A 17,536-nucleotide genomic window follows, 5' to 3' on the forward strand; every position below is an offset into this window, starting at 1 on the left:
GCACAGACAGGGACAGGGCTGACTCTGGTCCCTCTCTGCCCTAGGGCAAATGGTCTCACCTCTGTGCTCCAGGAGAATCCCTTCCTTCCCAGAAGCAATACGAGGCCTGGAGGGTGCTCGGGAAGGCTCACATGAAAGCCACGCTGCCTACTTTATCTTCCCCTTTATAAACCACAAAGTGTATGGACACTACCCGAGGAGCAAAACCTCCTCAGTAACCTCATTATCCCGTCGTTTGGGGAGTTTACTGTAAAACATCAGGCTTTGGATCTTAATTGGCTGGGAAGTGCAGTAATGCAGTTAGCTGGACTGATAATGAACTGAATTGTGTGGCTGCTTCAGAGGAGAGAGGGAGTTTGCTGGACAAAGAAGGAAAAGGAAGAAGAAAAAAGCAAAAATTCCCTGTTACAACCCCCCCCCCCTTTTTTTTTTCAATACATTAGTGATAGAAAGTTATGAAAGTGTTTCATTTTGTTTTTCATTTTGATCAGAGGCAGTGTTCAGTCCAACCTCAAATATTTCCTTACCTGAAAAGAACCTTTTAAAAATTTAATAACATTTTATAAAAACAGCATCTCCACTGTCCTGTTTTTTCCCTTGTGTGGCTCAAGCAGCTCAAAATGAGTTTGGGGAAACTCTCCCAGGAAATACAAGAGCCCCATCCACCCCATCAGGATGCTCTCCAGCTGAGGCCAAGCTCTGGCCAAGCCTGGCATCCCACACTCTTCCCACCTCCATAGGGCCCAAACCCAAACCTTGTTGATGACCCAGAGCAATCTTTTCTCTTGGCACTGCCATCCCTGCTCCCAGCTCCCCAAACCTTTGCTGTCCACAGGCTGCTGGGAACCAGACAAAGCTCTGGCTGCGTGAACCCCATGAGATGCACCCACAGGCAAGGGGCCTCTGGCCTGCTGGTGGTGAACATTGGCCTTTGGGGGCTTGTGGAAGCTTTGAACTCTGTGAAATGAAGAATGCGTTTCTCTTGTCACTAGATGGCTCTATCTGCTTTCACTAAACACACACGGTTTTCCTTTTACATCCCCAAATCAGCAGCTTGTGGGGTCACACGCCACACCATGGGAAGGCAAATCTCCAGTGGGTGGGAAAATTCAGCTGGGCTGGGATGACAGTTTTCATTACGTTCCTGTTAATGTCCCTGAATAAAATTAACACTTGTGAGAAATTTCATTTTGAGATTTGCACGAAACAGTCCTCTTGGGGACAGCAGCCCTTGCACTTGTGCAGATTTGAAGCAAAAAGGGGGGGAATTTGGACATCTGGTGGATGTTTAACTCGGGTGCAGACCGGTGGAGAGTCAGGAGCTGCCTTTTCTTTGTCTTTTGTGCAAAGGTGGACTATCTCCCAGCACAAGATAAGGTGAATCCAGCTGGTGGGACCATGCCTTCCTTGTTCGCCACTGGCATGGGAGGAGAGGGAGGAGAGGATGCTTGTGGAGGGGATGCTTGTGCACAGGGGGAGTGCAGGGAGGCGGGTGGAAGGCAAACCTTTGCTGTACAAGAGGCAAAGGGCACACACCGAAGCCCTGGGGATGTCTGAAACCTCAAACACTCAGAGTAAAAGTGTTTTCGGATTTGGATGTCTCCATGCAACTAAAAAGCTACTGCAGGTCTGATTCTGGGCAAGAAGGAACATGAGATTATTGCTTTTCCAAGGAGAAAAAACTATATCTTGAAAGAAAATACAACATATTCAGGGGCTCCACTGGCTGTATTGGCTTAAGGCTGGGTATTTTATCAGTTGACAGATCTCTCAAGTGTATTCAAGAGATGTTTGAAGCAAAATTCCTGCCCGGAAAAAGTTACTATCTGAGGATGTAATCCAAACCTGTTAAAGACTGCGAGCAACTCTCTACTGATTTCAAAAGGATTTCTATCAGGCCCTGGGGAACGAGTCCTTCTTCACATCGGCAGCTTCGATGAGACAGCCCTGGTAATGACAGCTTCTGGCAGGGTTCTTTGCAAGATCACAGCCTCCGCTGCACGAATGATACATGGAACTAGTGACCATGGTGGGAAAGGAAGCAAATTTGCTTATTTAGATAATTAACAGGCATTTGAGATGAGCATTGATGCGTGACACGTTCCCGGCAGACTAATAATTCTGTCTGGTGAAGCAGCAATTATTACAATAACATTATGGTCCACTAAAATAGCCATCCCGTAGAGGATGGGGGAAATGGTGTTTCTCCTTCTTCCAAGTAAACAGACTACGTGCTGGGGAAATGCCCCGAGGGCTTGGCCAGGGGAGGAAGGACTCCCACAGCTGCTGTGTGGCAACTTCTGTTGTAACCAGCCTTCGGAGGATGCCTGGTTTTTATGGCTGTAGGTAGCTGCAGGCGTAATTTTGCACCTGCAGTTTTGGTTGGGCAGATAACCGCCTTCCTTATTGACCCATGCAACCTGATGCCTTGAGAGGCCTGCGTTGTGAGCACAAATAATTGTGACTGATTAAAAAAAGGTACCATCTTGAGGACAGACGTGATTCGGGGCATTGTGTCCCTTCTGAAAATCAGCTGTGCCGTGAGCCAGGAACGACCAATACCCCTGAGATGTCCTTTGGGCAGGCAGCTCCTTCTTGGAGTTGTCCTGGAGCAACTTTGCTCACATGAGGAGAACACAGAGGTTCAATAGAGAAGAAAATCTGGTTTATTTTGGTTTAACCTGGTCTTGTCTGATTTCTAATGGCTGTGCAAGAAATTTTGTACAAGGTCTGACTCCTCACCACATAAAATTGTCAAGGGAAGCCAATGGGAGGTTGGCTGGGAACAGGGGGCTCTGAACTCTGCTTCACACAGCTCTGCCCTGCAACTTCGCTGTCATCTGCAGCCTGTGCCCTCTGCAGACAGGAGAGAAAATCAGGCAATGAGGATTTCCTCTGTTTCTTCTGCTGGGGGATCAGTCCATTGAGAAATTCATTAAAATCTGCTAGGCCAGAAATAGAAAAAGCATCAAGTGACAAGACAATGCTCTTACAGAAATCAAGTCTTTGATAGCTAGCTTTACATGCTTCTTGAGCACAGGGAAAGACGGTCAGTAAAGTTCCTCGTGGCCTAAAAGCAGAAACATCTGTCGGAGTCAGCTTGCTAGGTTGAATATAGCAGCAGGAAAGCCCAACTGATTAACTCCATCCTCTTCCTAGCATGTTTTTGTGGCGACCAGAAATCCCCAGAAAGGGCTCCTGAGGACATCAGCCCCAGTAAAAGCCAGCTATAATTCTGTAAACAGGGAGATCAAGGGCACGTTATTCCAGCTGCACTTTACCTCTGGCATCCAGGTTGCATAATTCACACCTACTGCATCTGCTCTCCCTTAGCTGTGGGATAAGCTTTAATTTTGGGAGAGAGGAAGAGCCCAGGCTCTGATGGGGGAGAGAATAAAAGTGATGTTGTGAGGAAGAAATAGGCTGGAGCAGGGGAAAAAGACAGAGAAGATTAAAGCAATATAGTGGATGCAGGAGGCACTTTCCAGCGTGGCCGGGCTGATGCTGCTCAATGTGAACAACCCCCCGCTCCTCTCATCCACGTTCACCCCAAGAGGGATAGCAGCCAGCTTTTTGGGGCTTTCTCTTGATCGTTTTTAACATTTTAGTCTTCCTTCATTTGTGTTTTGAGTAATCCCGTGGGATGAAAATGCTGAAGAATAACAGCCCTTTCTATTCTCTCCCCGGCATCAACTTCAAGTCTGGTATCAAGTGACAAATTTGTCCCTGATAGCACAAGGGGACACATATTTTCACTGCTACATTTTGGACAGACATACATAGTTAATCCCACCATTTTTAAGAAATTTCAAGAACTGGAATTTAAATTGTGCTATAGCTAATTTCCTGCAGCCAGGCTCCTGAAGCATGAGCTTTACTGACCACTCACCGTGCAGTACTCTTTGTTCAAATTATCCAAATTCTGCCTTTCATCAAGCCTGAAACCTTCAAAAATGGTCACAGTTCCTGTATGGTACCTTCCAATTAATGCACTGCCATAAAATTGAGGAGAAGCAAAACCTGCTTTTGTGTTCAGGCTTATGAACACACTGAGGGAAAGATGTAAGGAGAAGGGCTTCACTGGAAGTCTCTTCATCACCTCCCCCTTTGTCAGCCTTGAAGGACACAACAGTTCCAACAAGGCATTCAAGGCATTCACACTAAATGTTTTCCAGGAGCACCAACATCTGGGTAATTTTGACATCCATTCAGCTGAAAACTCTGGAAATCATCCTGAGGGCATGTGTCTCAACATTCCTACGCATTACCACTATTGCCAAAAAAGAGAATTGTCCTGAAACCTTGTAGCTAATCAGGAAAAACAAATGAAAACTTCTTTCACAGCTTTTGCAGCCAAAAATGAATTACCTGTGACACCTTGTCCTGCAATACGCAGTAGATGAGCTGAACAATTATGTAGGAGGAAATATTTCTTCTGGTTTTCCACGAACTTCGAGCACCATTAGCTGCAAATACCATACACTGTTAAAGTCAAATCATTTGATTGCAAGACATTAATTTTACCTTTCACAGCTTCCTCGCAATCTTGGAAATGATCAGACAGTGGTCTACTCCCTTCTCAATTATGGAAAATGAACGACCAAAAAACTTTGTTGCTTCTATGTTTTCAGGTATCTATGGCCTAGAGTGGAAAAAAAAGTCATTTAAGTCCTTTTTGGCTAAGTCCTTATTTTCTCTGCAAGAGAGGATCTAATATATTGTTGGGATTCACAAAGCTCTCTTCCTACAAAGATGAACTGTGTTACCTGTAGGTGGATCAGGGAAACCTACACCTTTGTTTTTGCAATCACATAATCCATTGGAGTGCTTATGGATTGTACTACCACAGGTTCCTGTCGCATCTGCTACAGTGATATTTTCACATTCCTGCTAAGAACAACCTCAAAGTTTCACCTTTTAAAGAAATGTTTCAGTAGTTTCTTTCTCCATGCTGCTTCCATCCTCCCCTGCACAGGACAGGTCACGCTGCGTAACTGAGAAACTTCTCCACAACCTGAAGAAAGTCTCCTGCCAGCTTTGCCAGCTTTGTTGATATCATTTGTCCACTTACCAATACTCAATACCATTTGTCCACTTACCCTGGAAAGCAGAAAACCTTTTTTTTTAATTTTTTTTTTTTTTCCTCATGTGGGGGAATCATTCCTGCAATTCCAGAGCTACTCTGCAAGCACATTTAAAATATCTATCGTTTTAATACACAGTGAAACAATTTCTGTGCAATTTTCATAAAGAAACATAAAATCTTTGGACTTCAATGGTTCAACATAAAGAGAAATGACTCTTGTCAGACATAAAGTCAGTATGACTGACTACTGCAGAATGGCATTCACTCAGAAGGCATTTCACTTTGGAGGAAAATAGATATCCCCAGCCCCACGTGCAGTCTTTCTGAGATTGCTGCTTAATTCTGGCTAGATTGTGATGGCTTAGAGGAATAGTTTTAATCAGTCTGAGGGATTACTACTCTCTGGGTTGTGTGTGTGTGTGGGAAAGGGAGTTGTGTGATGTTTTTTTCTTGAGGGGAAAAACCCTCAATTCTGTTTGTTTTTCTTTCTTTGGTTGGTTTTGCATCTTTTCAGCTTCCAGATTATTAAAATTTATCAGTGGAAAAGTGGTCCTCGTGTTGGAAATTTGCATCTTCAGATGTTCTTTTCTCCACCGCACTTTTTTACCTATTAGAAGTCTCCAAAGCTGGGAACTGTAGAAGATCTCTCCGACATGTGAGATCAAACCTCAGTGGGAACCCACTGCTCTTTCCAGCTCTTCTGAAGGACTCTTCAAAATCCTCCCTGTGTAGTCACCTCAGAAAACATAAACAGCATAACACAGTGAAAATCCCTCAGGACTGGCGTCTTTCTCTTTACATATATCCAAAATTGGATGAAAATTCCCAGAGGACTCTGCTGAAATCTCTAACTGGGGTGACCAGCCCCCCCAGAAAGAGCTGGCCAAGGTCTGTGTTTCAAAGCCTAATGTACATGTATATGTATTGCTCACAAAATGTTGTGATGTATTATGTAGGAAAACAACAACAAAAACAAACAAACAAAAGCAAGCAAACAAACAAAAAAGCCACCCACAACGTGACGAATATTTGCTTTCAGTGTAGCCAGTAGTGACATTTTCCAAAGTAGACGTTTTCTTCCTTGTATGCTATTTCTTCACGTGTGTTAGACTGAAGAAATAGCATGTTTTAACAGGCAAAGTCTCAAAAAGGAAGATTTGTAACATTTTTTAGATTTCAATTTTGTTAGACTGAAGTAATAGCATGTTTTAACAGGCAAAGTCTCAAAAAGGAAGATTTGTAACATTTTTTAGATTTCAATTTTTTTCATTGTAAACCTGAGACAAAAAAAAAAAAAAAAAAAAAAGGTGTCAGTTTTTACTTCCAAGTGTTTGGGCTAGTACTTGTTAAAAACTGAGATGTTTTCAGACTGACTTCCCTTCCTAAAACAAGGTGAAAATAAGTTGCATTTCTTGACATTGCTTTTGAGGCTCTGACTGATAGATTCAGCCCTCTGCTCAATCCTGTGGCAGGTGACCAGGCTCAGATCAGTCCCTCAGGGCCGTGGGAATTTGGGCAGGGACTGCTTGCTCTGCCCAGCAGCTTCCCTCAACTATTGATAGGACTCATGTTGCGCCAGGGGAGGTTCAGGTTGGCAATGAGGAGACATTTCTGCTCAGAAAGAGCAGTCAGGCACTGGGACGGGTTGCCCAGGGAGGTGGTGGAGTCACTGTCCCTGGGGGTGTTCAAGGAGAGGTTGGACGTGGTGCTTGGGGACATGGTTTGGTGGGTGACAGTGGTGGTAGGGGGATGGTTGGATCAGATCATCTTGGAGGGTTTGTCCAACCTGAATAATTCAATGACTGGGAGTTTTCCCCCCCAGGTGGGTTCCCTTGTCACTATCCTGTCTTGGTTCTCTGCCCCTTGTCCCTCACACTTGGGGGGTAGGGGTGTATCTGACATGGAGCGCCTCCTGAAGTAAAGCACAGGTGGTGGCTCCAATAATACGTATCAGAGCAGACGATTCATTTTGCACAAGTTAGGAAATGTGAAAATGGCTTCGCAAGGTCTCAGAACCCCCAGCTCCGTGCGGCCCCACAGATTCCTGAAGGGGTGACCTCGGGCTGAGTGGGGACAGGGGCGACAAGCCACTGGCACCATGGGGTCCTGAACAGCGGAGACAACTCCGTTTGGGCTGAAAATACCTAAATTAAGGGCAGTTGGTGGGAAGAGTGCAGCAGAGGGGACTGCCCCTCTCTGTGAGCCCCCCTCATGGCTCCCCCTGATCACCCGCCCTAGTGACAGATCGCGCACGCGCGCGGCGCCGCGGCCATTTCGTCGCCCGGCCGCGGCGGCGCGCTCACGTGACCCTCCCGCATGGCCGTGGAGGGAGCGGCGGCGGCGGCGGGCGCGTCCCCGTGCCCGTGCCCGCCCGGTGGCAGCAGCAGCATCGGGAGCGCGCCCGCCGCCTCCCCCAGCACCACCCGGCCGTTCATCTGCTCCTTCCCCGGCTGCGACGCCGCCTTCAGCAAGGGCTGGCGGCTGGACGCGCACCTCTGCCGGCACACGGGCGAGGTGAGGAGCCCCCTGCCGGGTCCCCGGGGGTGGTGGTGGGGTGTGGGGGTGTCCCGGTGCCGTCCCTGTCCCCGTCCCCGGTGCCATCCCCGGTGGTGTCTTGCAGAGGCCGTACGTCTGCGGGCATGAAGGCTGCGGGAAGGGCTTCACCAGGGAGTTCCACCGGGCTCGGCATCTCCTCACGCACAGCGGGGAAAAGCCCTTTGAGTAAGGACCAAGGGTGTTTTTGGGGGGGATTTTGGGTTTTTTGAGGCACGGGGATGCTGAGGGAGGCCGGGGGGGGGGGGGGGGGGGATACGGGAGTGGGCAGATCTCTGCCTCAAAGGGAGAGGAAATGAAGGAAAAGCAATCAACCCATATGATTTAGCAATTAATAGCTGCATGCCATGGACTAAGATTTAGAAATTCCTATATATTTAACTAAAATCCTTCCCTCTTACCATGTTTGCCAGTGGCTTTTAATGGTGACAACCTCAGGCTTTTCATGTCTTTAAGCCAAATTTTCACGTTTGGGCTATGAATTTTGGTGGTTCTTCCTCTTGTGAGTGATAATGATTTAGTTTATTTGCAGGTGCACGGCTGATGGATGCAATCAGAAATTCGGGACAAAATCAAACCTGAAGAAACACATTCAACGCAAGCATGAAAATCAGCAGAAGCAATATGTGGTGAGTAACTACCTTTGGTACTGCAAAACAAAGGCTAAGCAAGCTCCTCGTGGGATGTCCATTGAGATTCTTGAACTTGTTATTACGCAGAACTTGTATGTGTCCAAATACTGCAGTTGGGATTTCAGCAAACACAGGTGGACTGGGCTCTGTCATTGTTTGGCCTCTAATGACAACTTAATTTCCTAAATAGTGCGACTTTGAAGGCTGTAACAAGTCTTTCAAGAAACATCAGCAACTTAAAGTGCACCAGTGTCACCACACCAATGAACCTCCCTTCAAGTAGGTGAATAATTTTACTGATAAACTTTAGAATTCCATTTAAATGATATAGATGAAAACATGTGCCTCCTCCCAGCCTTTTCATTGATGTGGCGTTTAATACCTGAAAAAAACTTGCATGAATGTAGGTGTGATTGCCAGTACATTTCTTGTGTTGGTTGTTTGCTCAGTAGTCTGCTTTGAGCAACCATCATGGTGCACTGTAACTTCAACTTTCCATGTATTATGTTAGTATTTATTACAGGTTCACAGGAAAAACAAAATAGTCTTGAATTCACACAGTCTGAAACACAAACATAAAATATTGCATGGTAATGAAAAATGCAGTTACCTCTGTTTTCCAGTGAAAAGTAGGAACTTGGCTAACGCTGAACTGAGCAGTGGCTTAAAAAAAGGTGAGAGCCTTGGACACCAGTCTGAGACACTGCATTGCAACTCCATTATTTACATCACACGTTGGTACAAATCTGCTGAAAGAATCTTGTGTTTCTTACAAGTGGGACACACTTCACAGGAGTGTTCCACTTAAGTGCAGTAGTGTGGCTGGGTCACCAGTACAATATGCTGTTGCTGCTCTGCTACTGCCCTGACTGCTAGATTTGTACAAATCTCTTAAACCTTCCACTTCCTATCTCTATATTTGGAGAGCTGGAGTATGAAGGATATGAAGCTTGATTCTTTAGCTAAAGCTTAATATGCTGTATACAAGGGAAGCTGTATGTAAGTTACTTTTACAAGGGGGGAAATGGAACAAATCTCTGGGCAAGGGGAAACTTGGGTTATTTGGCACACTTTGTGCCTGACTTAACAAAAAATACGTGGATGCAGTGCAAGAAATTAAACCAGCATACTTTATACCTAGATGTAGTCATGAAGGATGTGGAAAGAGCTTTTCTACTCCAAGTAGACTAAAACGGCACGAGAAGATACATGAAGGTAATCCGGTTTTTCCTCTTGCTGCTATTATGTTTTAGCAGAATAAAAAGGACTTTTTCTGGTGTGGATGGTATGCACGGATGTAAAAGTACTCTGGGCCTAGTGATCCAGACAGACAAAGTAAGAATACCTGTTCTGAATGGTCAGCAGGGCTACAATTGCAGGACGCTGCAGCATTCAGTTGTGATGTACTGGTGGCAGGCTGAACTGAGCTCAGGATGCCTTTCAGTTATTTATTTTCTCCTGTTATGCTTCCTTGTCAATAACCCATCTCCTGGAGAGAAGGTATAGGCTAATGGTTAAGCCACTAGCCTGTTTTGATCCTATTGGTTAGGAACAATTCCCAGTTCTGCCACAAATTTCTCATGTAACCTTGGTAAAACCACACAGGCTTGCATATTTAAAGTTATTAATGTATTTATGTGAAAGGTATTAAGTGGAATTGTCAGGAGGTGGTCATACAGGTGCGTGAGCTAATTCTGCTACACTGCTACCCATTCTTTTAGTACTCCTGTCAGCTAACTTGCTTTCCAGTGCTAGTAAAAAACTGTGGCTAGGAAGAATATCCAAGAAGCTATGACTTGTACTGCATTCCTTTCTTAAGGCAGGGATTTGCTTACAGTTCTTTGACCTTTCCAGTCAAAGAACAGTATTGGCTTTCTGTGGTTCATTTAAAAGCCATCCTGTCTGATAACACGATGGTCTCTTTAGGCTTGAGTATTACTATATGGTAAAGTTCTTCTGTTTTTTAATACTCAATACAAGTATTTATATGGAAATACATTATTACAGCTATATACCTGAATGAAAGTGTATGGCTGATGAGAAAGTAGTCTTTCTGAAGACAAGAAACGGTAGAGCTTCATGAAGTTCTTTAAATTGGAAAAGACCTCTGGAAGTTATCTGGTCCAAATCCACGCTTGGTTAGACCAGCTTGCTCAGGGCTGCATCCAGTCAGGTTTCGAATGCCTGCAAGGGCAGGGATTCCACAGCCTCTCTGAACAACTTGTGTCTGTGGCCTTCTGTCCTGCCGTGCAGTATGGGAGGAGATGAAGAATGTTTGCCTCTGATTTTCAAACACTAAGGGTGGAGTTTGCCCTTACAAAAGTGGATTGTTTGCCAGACCCTTTGTGATTGTAAACAGCTGTTGTCTCGAACAGGCTATGCATGCAAGAAAGAAAACTGCTCATATATTGGAAAAACGTGGACTGAGCTTCTGAAACATAATAAAGAAAGTCATACAGGTAAACTCCAAATGCTTCAGTAAACCAAAATTACTTTTGAATAATTAGGAAACAAAGCGCTCATCTGAAAATTAGTCCTTGTTTAACTTGCCCCCTCGTCATTGTACCTAGACGAACTTGTTCACTAGCACTCTCTTGGTAGAATGTTATTAGTCTGGCTAGACCTTTAACTGATGGAAGTGTTGCTCAGTATGCTAACTTTGCTTTGTGATCCAGTTAATGAGGATTTGTATAATGTTGGATTTGGGATCTAGATAACTCATGTTGTGGTGATCTGAGTTCCCTACTTCATATGAGTTTTAGCTTAGTGGTAGAGGTTTGATTCTATAGTTTAATTCTAAGCTCCTGCAAGAGGCTGTCAACTTATATTCTGCTTCTATGTCTTTCCCCTCTACTCCTCCTCAGGGCCAATAGTTTGCAGTGAGTGTTCAAAAACTTTTAAACGCAAAGACTACCTCAAGCAGCATCAAAAAACACATGCTGTGGAGAGGGAAGTCTGCCGCTGCCCAAGAGAAGGATGTGGGAGAACTTACACAACTTTATTTAACCTTCAAAGCCATATTCTCTCATTTCATGAGGAAAAAAAGCCATTCTCTTGTGATCATCCAGGCTGCGGAAAAGTGTTTGCAATGAAGGTATGTATCTTTACACTGCCCTAACCTGAATTACATGATCTGAAATTAAACTTTCTTTTTCCTTTGCAACTGTAGCAGAGCCTAGCAAGGCACATGGTTGACCACGATCCTGAAAAGAGAAAGCTGAAATTAAAAGTAAGTTGTACTCTTAAAGAAATCCTCTCATCCATATCCTGCCACCTCACAGAGGAGGGTTAATATTAAGTATTTTAGAATGTGATTTCAAGTGGGAAAACAGGTCAGCTATCTATTTAATTTGAGGGATTCTTGATCTTTTGGAAGTTCCTTTAGAAGTAGTGCTAGCCTTTTCATTGTTTTTTCTTCTACCTCCATCATTAGTCTTGGCACCATATATATGTTGCTAATTCTGTATTTATTTCTGCCAGACAAAGCGTTCTCGTCCTAAGAGGAGCTTAGCCTCTCGTCTGAGCGGATACATTCCTCCTAAAACGCAGCCAGGAAAAGGTGTGGCTGTGACAGAGAGCAAGACAGTGGATAAACCCATGGAAAATGAAATACCAACTGTTGAAATTCTGACTCTGCAGTAAAGGTTAATTGAGACAGTTTTCTTCGTGGAATGACCAGTGCAAAGCTCAACAAAAAACACTTTATTATTATTATTTTTTTTTTAAATAAGAAATTAATATTGTTTATACCTCTTCATAAAGTCACTGAGACACCCCACTTGACTTCTGATCTTCATTTCCATCTTGGTTTACTGTACTGTTTTTCTGCTTTTCCGCCTTCTGGTGTGCTTGCAACTCTTTGTCAGACATGTGTCTCAAAATACAGGTACCTGTTCCTTCTTTAATAGCTTTTGGCTTGGAAAGGTAAGTGGCTTTGTCAGACACAGTCTCCAAAATCCGATCAAAAAGGATGAACTGAAAAGAAGGGGAGAAATTGGGTAAAATGCACAAACACGGGTAGAAAAACATTTAGACTGTTTTGTTAGCCCTAGTTTGAGCAGTTTAATTTATCAAGATGAACTCTCAGCTCATAGTTAGGTTTTTTAAATTTAAGGAAAACCTAAATGTGGACTGCCATGAAGTGTTCCCTCCCCTATCCAATTCTTCCACATGATACCCTTTCCTTGTAAATTCAGCTTCCTACAAAAATGTTTTGCTCCTTTTGAGTGAAGTGGCATCACTTTTTTTTTTTTTTCCCAGCAATTTACCAATTCATTGCACATGTTAAAAGGAAAAAAAAAAGTCTTTGGAAAAAAGCCATTTGTGCAGGTGACAAATCAGAAGGCCCTGCAGTTATACTACTCGATTGCCATTCCAGTAGCTTTGAACACAGCAATGGAAAACTAACCTTAGCCACGGGATGCACAAATGAGTCTTTGAAAGTGCAGTTAAGTTATTGAAATAATCCAGCTAAAATAGAATCTATTAAAAACCTTACTGCAATATATCTCAGTATGTGAGCTGGCTTAAGGTATAGATGGGAGAATTTTACCAGCCCAGTTAAGGCAGTGCTGAAAAGAAATAGGAACTGCTTAAATTCTGCTGTCAAGACCAATTTTATACTGGCATTCTTAACAAAGTGTAGTACTAGAATTGTGTATACAGGATTGCAGTGTTTGAACAGATGTAGCAACCACTGCTTTCATGGGACCTACACTTATTTTAGCAGTGAACAATACGTTAAAAGAAGAAAGCAGCCCTGTAGAGGGGAACTTAATACCAGTACACCTGTGTAATGAAATTGTCCACTTACCATGTCTGTATTGCTGTCCTTTGCTTGGCGGATGGTAACTTTAACGTGGTACTTCTTTTCAATCCAGTGTGCTATCTGCTTAGTCTTGGTCTCCAAGTCGTTCTTAGCAATAGCTGAAGAAAAGGATAACTCCTTCTGAACTAGCCCTGTTTAAAACAGAACTAAGATTGTGTTGGTGTAGCATGACAAACCTGCATTGCTTTCTTTCAATAACCTGTGGTGGTTTGCTTAACTCCCTTCCCCGTGTTGATTTCTCATAGATTACCCAGTCTCCTTGTGTCAGAATTCACCCTTGGTGGTGGTGGTTAAACTGTTACCTCACACTGCTGTAACACAGAAAGTGGCTGCATGTTTGGGGCACACAGGAATGTCTCTTCAGGGTCAGAACATTCAAGTGTTTTTATTTCAACTGCAATTTTGTTCGTACCACCCACAGTGCAGGCCTAACAGACAAATAGGTAAGCACTGGATCTGGACTTTAAGTGTACAAATTCCTATAGTTTGCTCGTGATGTAGCTGAGTGTGAAAGCCTTAAAACTAGGCACCTATTCATCTCAAGCCCATTTTCTTACACGGTAAAGTATGATATTAAAGTGGAAGTACAAGACCTTGTAATACATTTAAACAAGTTGGTCTCTTCCTCCTTAAGGATTCTGCAAAGTAGTTACTATGTGAATAATCTTTCTGTACCTTTTGGAACAAAAAAAAATCACTACCACAGCAATCACTACCAAAGCACAAATCCCTTCTTTAACCTGAGGGTAACAAAAGACAAAGTCAGATATTTTTTCTAAAACTCTTCCCAAACTCAGTTTGTTAAACTGCTGGAGCAGACGAACTTAAGATACAAAAGTTTCCAAAGTGTTCAAGACTAAAAAAGTTGTTCTCTTATTCCGTAAATGAAAGGGCTCCAGACTTTCTCCTCCTAGAAGCAGGCCAGGATGAGAAAGTTTCGCAATTCCTGGTGATGAAACTAAATTTGTGTATCTGGTGCACATAGTTTTTACAAACTGTCATTTATGCCTTAATTAAGAACAGAAATTCAGCGAGTCTTACAAAACCAGAATCTAGTTGTATTAATAATAGATATTGAAATAAAACAAACAAACAAAAAATCAGCTGATGCCAAAATAGTAAATCCTGAGAAAGCAATAGAAGGCTTCTCTGGAGAAGACAATACTAATCCAAAATTTTATTTTCACTAGTGCAAATCCTTAATAGCACGGACTGCAGTGGCATGGCTTTGGATTTACACAAATGCAAGTAAGAGGATTTAATCTGCTGAAACGACTTTTAGTACAGCATGTTTCAGTGTTCATTGTTGTAACATTAACAGTATACGTACCTGCTTTTGAACTTGCTTTTTTCTTCTCTGCACGCTTAAGCTGCTCTTCATGAATCTGCTGCCCACTCATTAGCCTGTACACAGGAGGTTCGACGTTCTCACGAAGCAGAACAAGTTTCAGGCCATGCTGATCCATAAGTCTGAGTGCATCCGCTCGGTGCATATTTCCTAAGCTCTCTCCGTCCTGGTTGAGGACGTGCAAAATCCGATACGGAATTCTTCGCCCAACACTTCCAAACGCTGCTTTCTGTTTTGGTTCTCTGTGAGATTTTTCAGCTGTACAAAATGGCTGAGCAAGTCCGAACACTGTTGTCTTTTTAGGGTCAGGTACCACCAAGCAGAATGGAGAAAAGACTCCCTTTTGTGCTGTCCGTGTCAGGAGAGTACCAAAGAATCTTTTTGCATATCCATTTTCATTTCTGGTTGCATGACATAAAAATTTCATCACACAAAAGGTGGTCATTCTGAGGAAGCAGGGAAGAAGAAAAAAACAAGTTAACTTCATCAGTCAGATTCTTCTACTTGTCATTAGACCTAACTCCACTAAACAGCCATCCATTAAACCACTCTGAAAAAGATGTATCGCATTGTTACACAGAACAAGCAATCAACAGTAATTTTACAATAACAAAGGGAGCTTCAAAACAGAGAGAAAATGTTACAAAGGAACAGAATGTGTAGAATTGATGTTATATTTAGTATTTTAACATTTAAGCTTTGAAGACTCCAGAACAACTAGTTCCTTTCTTCTCTGACGCAGCTCTTGTCTGTGCAGAGAAATTAGCTAATGGTTACAAGGGAGAAGTTTTTGTCAAATAAAAAGGCTTGTCACACTTTTAAAGTCATGTATTTTCAGTCCAGATTTTTTTTTTTTTTCATTAAACATGCAACACTAGGACTTCCTTTTTGCTTCTGGTACTCCTCTATGTAAAGTACTATTCAAGCCACGTTGCTTCAGACTTACCCTAAGTACTCAGCCTTCCCAAAATCTACGGCCTGACTCTGCTGCTGTGTTTTGTATGGGTTTGGAACTTCAAAATGCCATTTTATCAGGCATTTAAAGTATCGATTGCCCTTTCCAAAAAAAAATAAATTTGGTGTGGCATAATCCTGTTTATAATGAGCTGAGGTGATTTTTTTCCAGTTAACAAAACTTTTAGATTTCTTACATACAGAATAGATGCACCTAAGCAGCATGAGTTGTTTGTTTGGAAAGTGCAGTTTGCTGTAGACATTTTATCAGAACCACCTAGTAAAAACCCTGATACTGAGATTTTTCTTCCTGAATGATGTTGAAAAAAGCTCGCAGGAAAGAGGGAAAAATTGAAAAGCACAAGGAAGACTTCTCTGCAATACACGGAACAGAAGATAAGCAACAAATTCATATGCCTAGGATCCCCATAAACAAAATTTAAATGCATTTTTACAGGCATCTATCCTGGCACGGTACTCATGGAGTTGCATGCTTTCAAAACAAGCCTCAAAATACACCAGTGCTTGAAATCTGAAAACTAGTGAAACTGTTCTTTGAACACGCCTTCCATGATCATTTTTCCCCATTCCTGCCTGGTTTGTGAAATCTCCCTGGCAATCTTGGTGCACCTGACCACTACTCCCATTTTGTTCCAGGCCTCAGAAGTTATCTGCTCTCTTAACAGCTGCAAAAAACTTTAGATGCAAAGAGCAAACTGTGGAGTATGATCTGCAGGTTTGGTATTCTGTGGTTAAAATGCTGCAAGGACTGAGAAGTCTGAAGATGATACAGGAACAAGAGTGTGTTTTGCCTGGTAAGCTGGGAAGAGCGTGACTTCTTTTGCCTAGGAAGGAACGTAACTGCACTCTGTGAGCATATATATGCATGTGTATATCACCGTGTAGATGTGTTTCCATGTGCATACATAAATACGTATGTCTGTACACACGTATCTGTGGAAAGGTGCAAACACTCAGCAAGCATAAGGCATTACTTGTAAGTATAAGCAAAGTTTGGAATAGGAACAGCTAAAATGACCTGCCTGGGAACAAACTTAGCCTAAAAATGGGGAAATTTCACAGCCTGGAACAGACTTAAAATTTAGCGACCGCAGCAAAGCCAATACAAACCACCCAGAGCCCCATCCAGCCTGGCCTTGAGCACCTCCAAGGATGGGGCATCCACAGCTGCTCTGGGCAGCCTGTGCCAAGGCCTCACCACCCTCTGAGGGATGAAATTCCTCCTTATATCTAATCTAAATCTATCCTCTTTTAGTTTAAAGCCATTCCCCCTCGTCCTACCGCTACGACCCCTGACAGCATCCCTCCCCAGCTTTCCTGCAGCCCCCTCTGGGTGCTGTCAGGCTGCTCTAAGGTCCCAATTATTACGATGATTTCACAGAGCAGCTGCAGGACACTCACTGCAGGCTGTCGGAGGCGCAGCACCACCTGGGTGCGTTATAAATCATAATAAATAATAAATAATAAATAATAAATAATAAATAAATCCCATTTACCCCGCGTCCCAAGGCTTCACCCCCCCGCACCAGCCGCCCCTACAGCCGGGCAGCAGCCCTATAGCCCTGGGAGCCACCGGCCCCGCTCTGCTGGCCGCCTGCCCGTGCCTTTCTTCCCCGTCTGCCGTTGAGATCCGCCAAAACCCTGCCGAGAAGGGCGCTTTTTGGGGAGAAAACGGCGCTTTTCGGGGAAAACGGCAGCGGCGCTGCCCGGTGCGCGGCGCCCGGTACCCGCAGCCAGGTACCGGCCCCACGGGCGCCCCTTACCTGGCGGCCCGGCCCGCCGGGACCCCGGGGGTCACCTCCCCCTTCCCGTCACCCTTCCCCTTCCCCTTCCTCCTCCTCCTCTTCCTCTTCCTCCACCCTCCACGCCTGCGCCTGCCCGCCCCCTGCCCGCCCTCCCCTCAGCCCTGTGGGTTCGAGCCCGCAGGAAGCAGCCATGAGGGAGACCTCGTCACCCTGCCTGCTCGCAGGAAAATTGATTATTTTTTTTTTTCATTTTGTGTGCTTTGGTTGGAAAAGCCCTCCAAGATCACCTGGTCCAACCATCTCCTTACTACCAATGTCACCCACTAACCCATGTCCCCAAGCACCACGTCCAACCTCTCCTTGAACACC

At 43.9% G+C, this 17,536-nt stretch overlaps 2 protein-coding genes across 2 annotated transcripts; one reads left to right on the plus strand and one right to left on the minus strand.

The window, feature by feature from the left end:
- Window positions 1-7,402: 7,402 nt before the first annotated feature.
- GTF3A (general transcription factor IIIA) lies at window positions 7,403-12,049 on the plus strand (the record flags this gene model as incomplete). The annotated part of the gene is made up of 9 exons (XM_084506436.1): window positions 7,403-7,600; window positions 7,707-7,807; window positions 8,172-8,268; window positions 8,462-8,550; window positions 9,413-9,486; window positions 10,647-10,730; window positions 11,136-11,365; window positions 11,441-11,500; window positions 11,752-12,049. The coding sequence occupies 9 exons, from the start codon at window positions 7,403-7,405 to the stop codon at window positions 11,911-11,913; spliced, it is 1,095 nt and encodes a 364-aa protein (XP_084362562.1). The 3' UTR covers window positions 11,914-12,049.
- Window positions 11,959-17,264, minus strand: MTIF3 (mitochondrial translational initiation factor 3). Its single transcript, XM_084539350.1, has 4 exons — window positions 17,186-17,264; window positions 14,430-14,893; window positions 13,085-13,230; window positions 11,959-12,246 (listed from the first exon to the last, which is right to left on the minus strand). The coding sequence occupies exons 2-4, from the start codon at window positions 14,890-14,892 to the stop codon at window positions 12,034-12,036; spliced, it is 822 nt and encodes a 273-aa protein (XP_084395476.1). The 5' UTR covers window position 14,893; window positions 17,186-17,264; the 3' UTR covers window positions 11,959-12,033.
- Between the last annotated feature and the right edge of the window lie 272 nt (window positions 17,265-17,536).

The sequence above is a fragment of the Aythya ferina genome, assembly GCF_964211825.1.
Source record: "Aythya ferina genome assembly, chromosome: 1".
NCBI classification, from domain to species: Eukaryota; Metazoa; Chordata; class Aves; order Anseriformes; family Anatidae; genus Aythya; species Aythya ferina.

Excerpts from the sequence above, each read along its gene's own strand:
- MTIF3 (XM_084539350.1), bottom strand. The coding sequence starts at position 14,892 with ATGACCACCTTTTGTGTGATGAAATTTTTATGTCATGCAACCAGAAAT. Across the intron at positions 13,231-14,429 it reads AAAAGCAAGTTCAAAAGCAG|GGCTAGTTCAGAAGGAGTTA; the intron begins GTACGTATACTG and ends TGTTTTAAACAG. Across the intron at positions 12,247-13,084 it reads AGGACAGCAATACAGACATG|TTCATCCTTTTTGATCGGAT; the intron begins GTAAGTGGACAA and ends CCTTCTTTTCAG.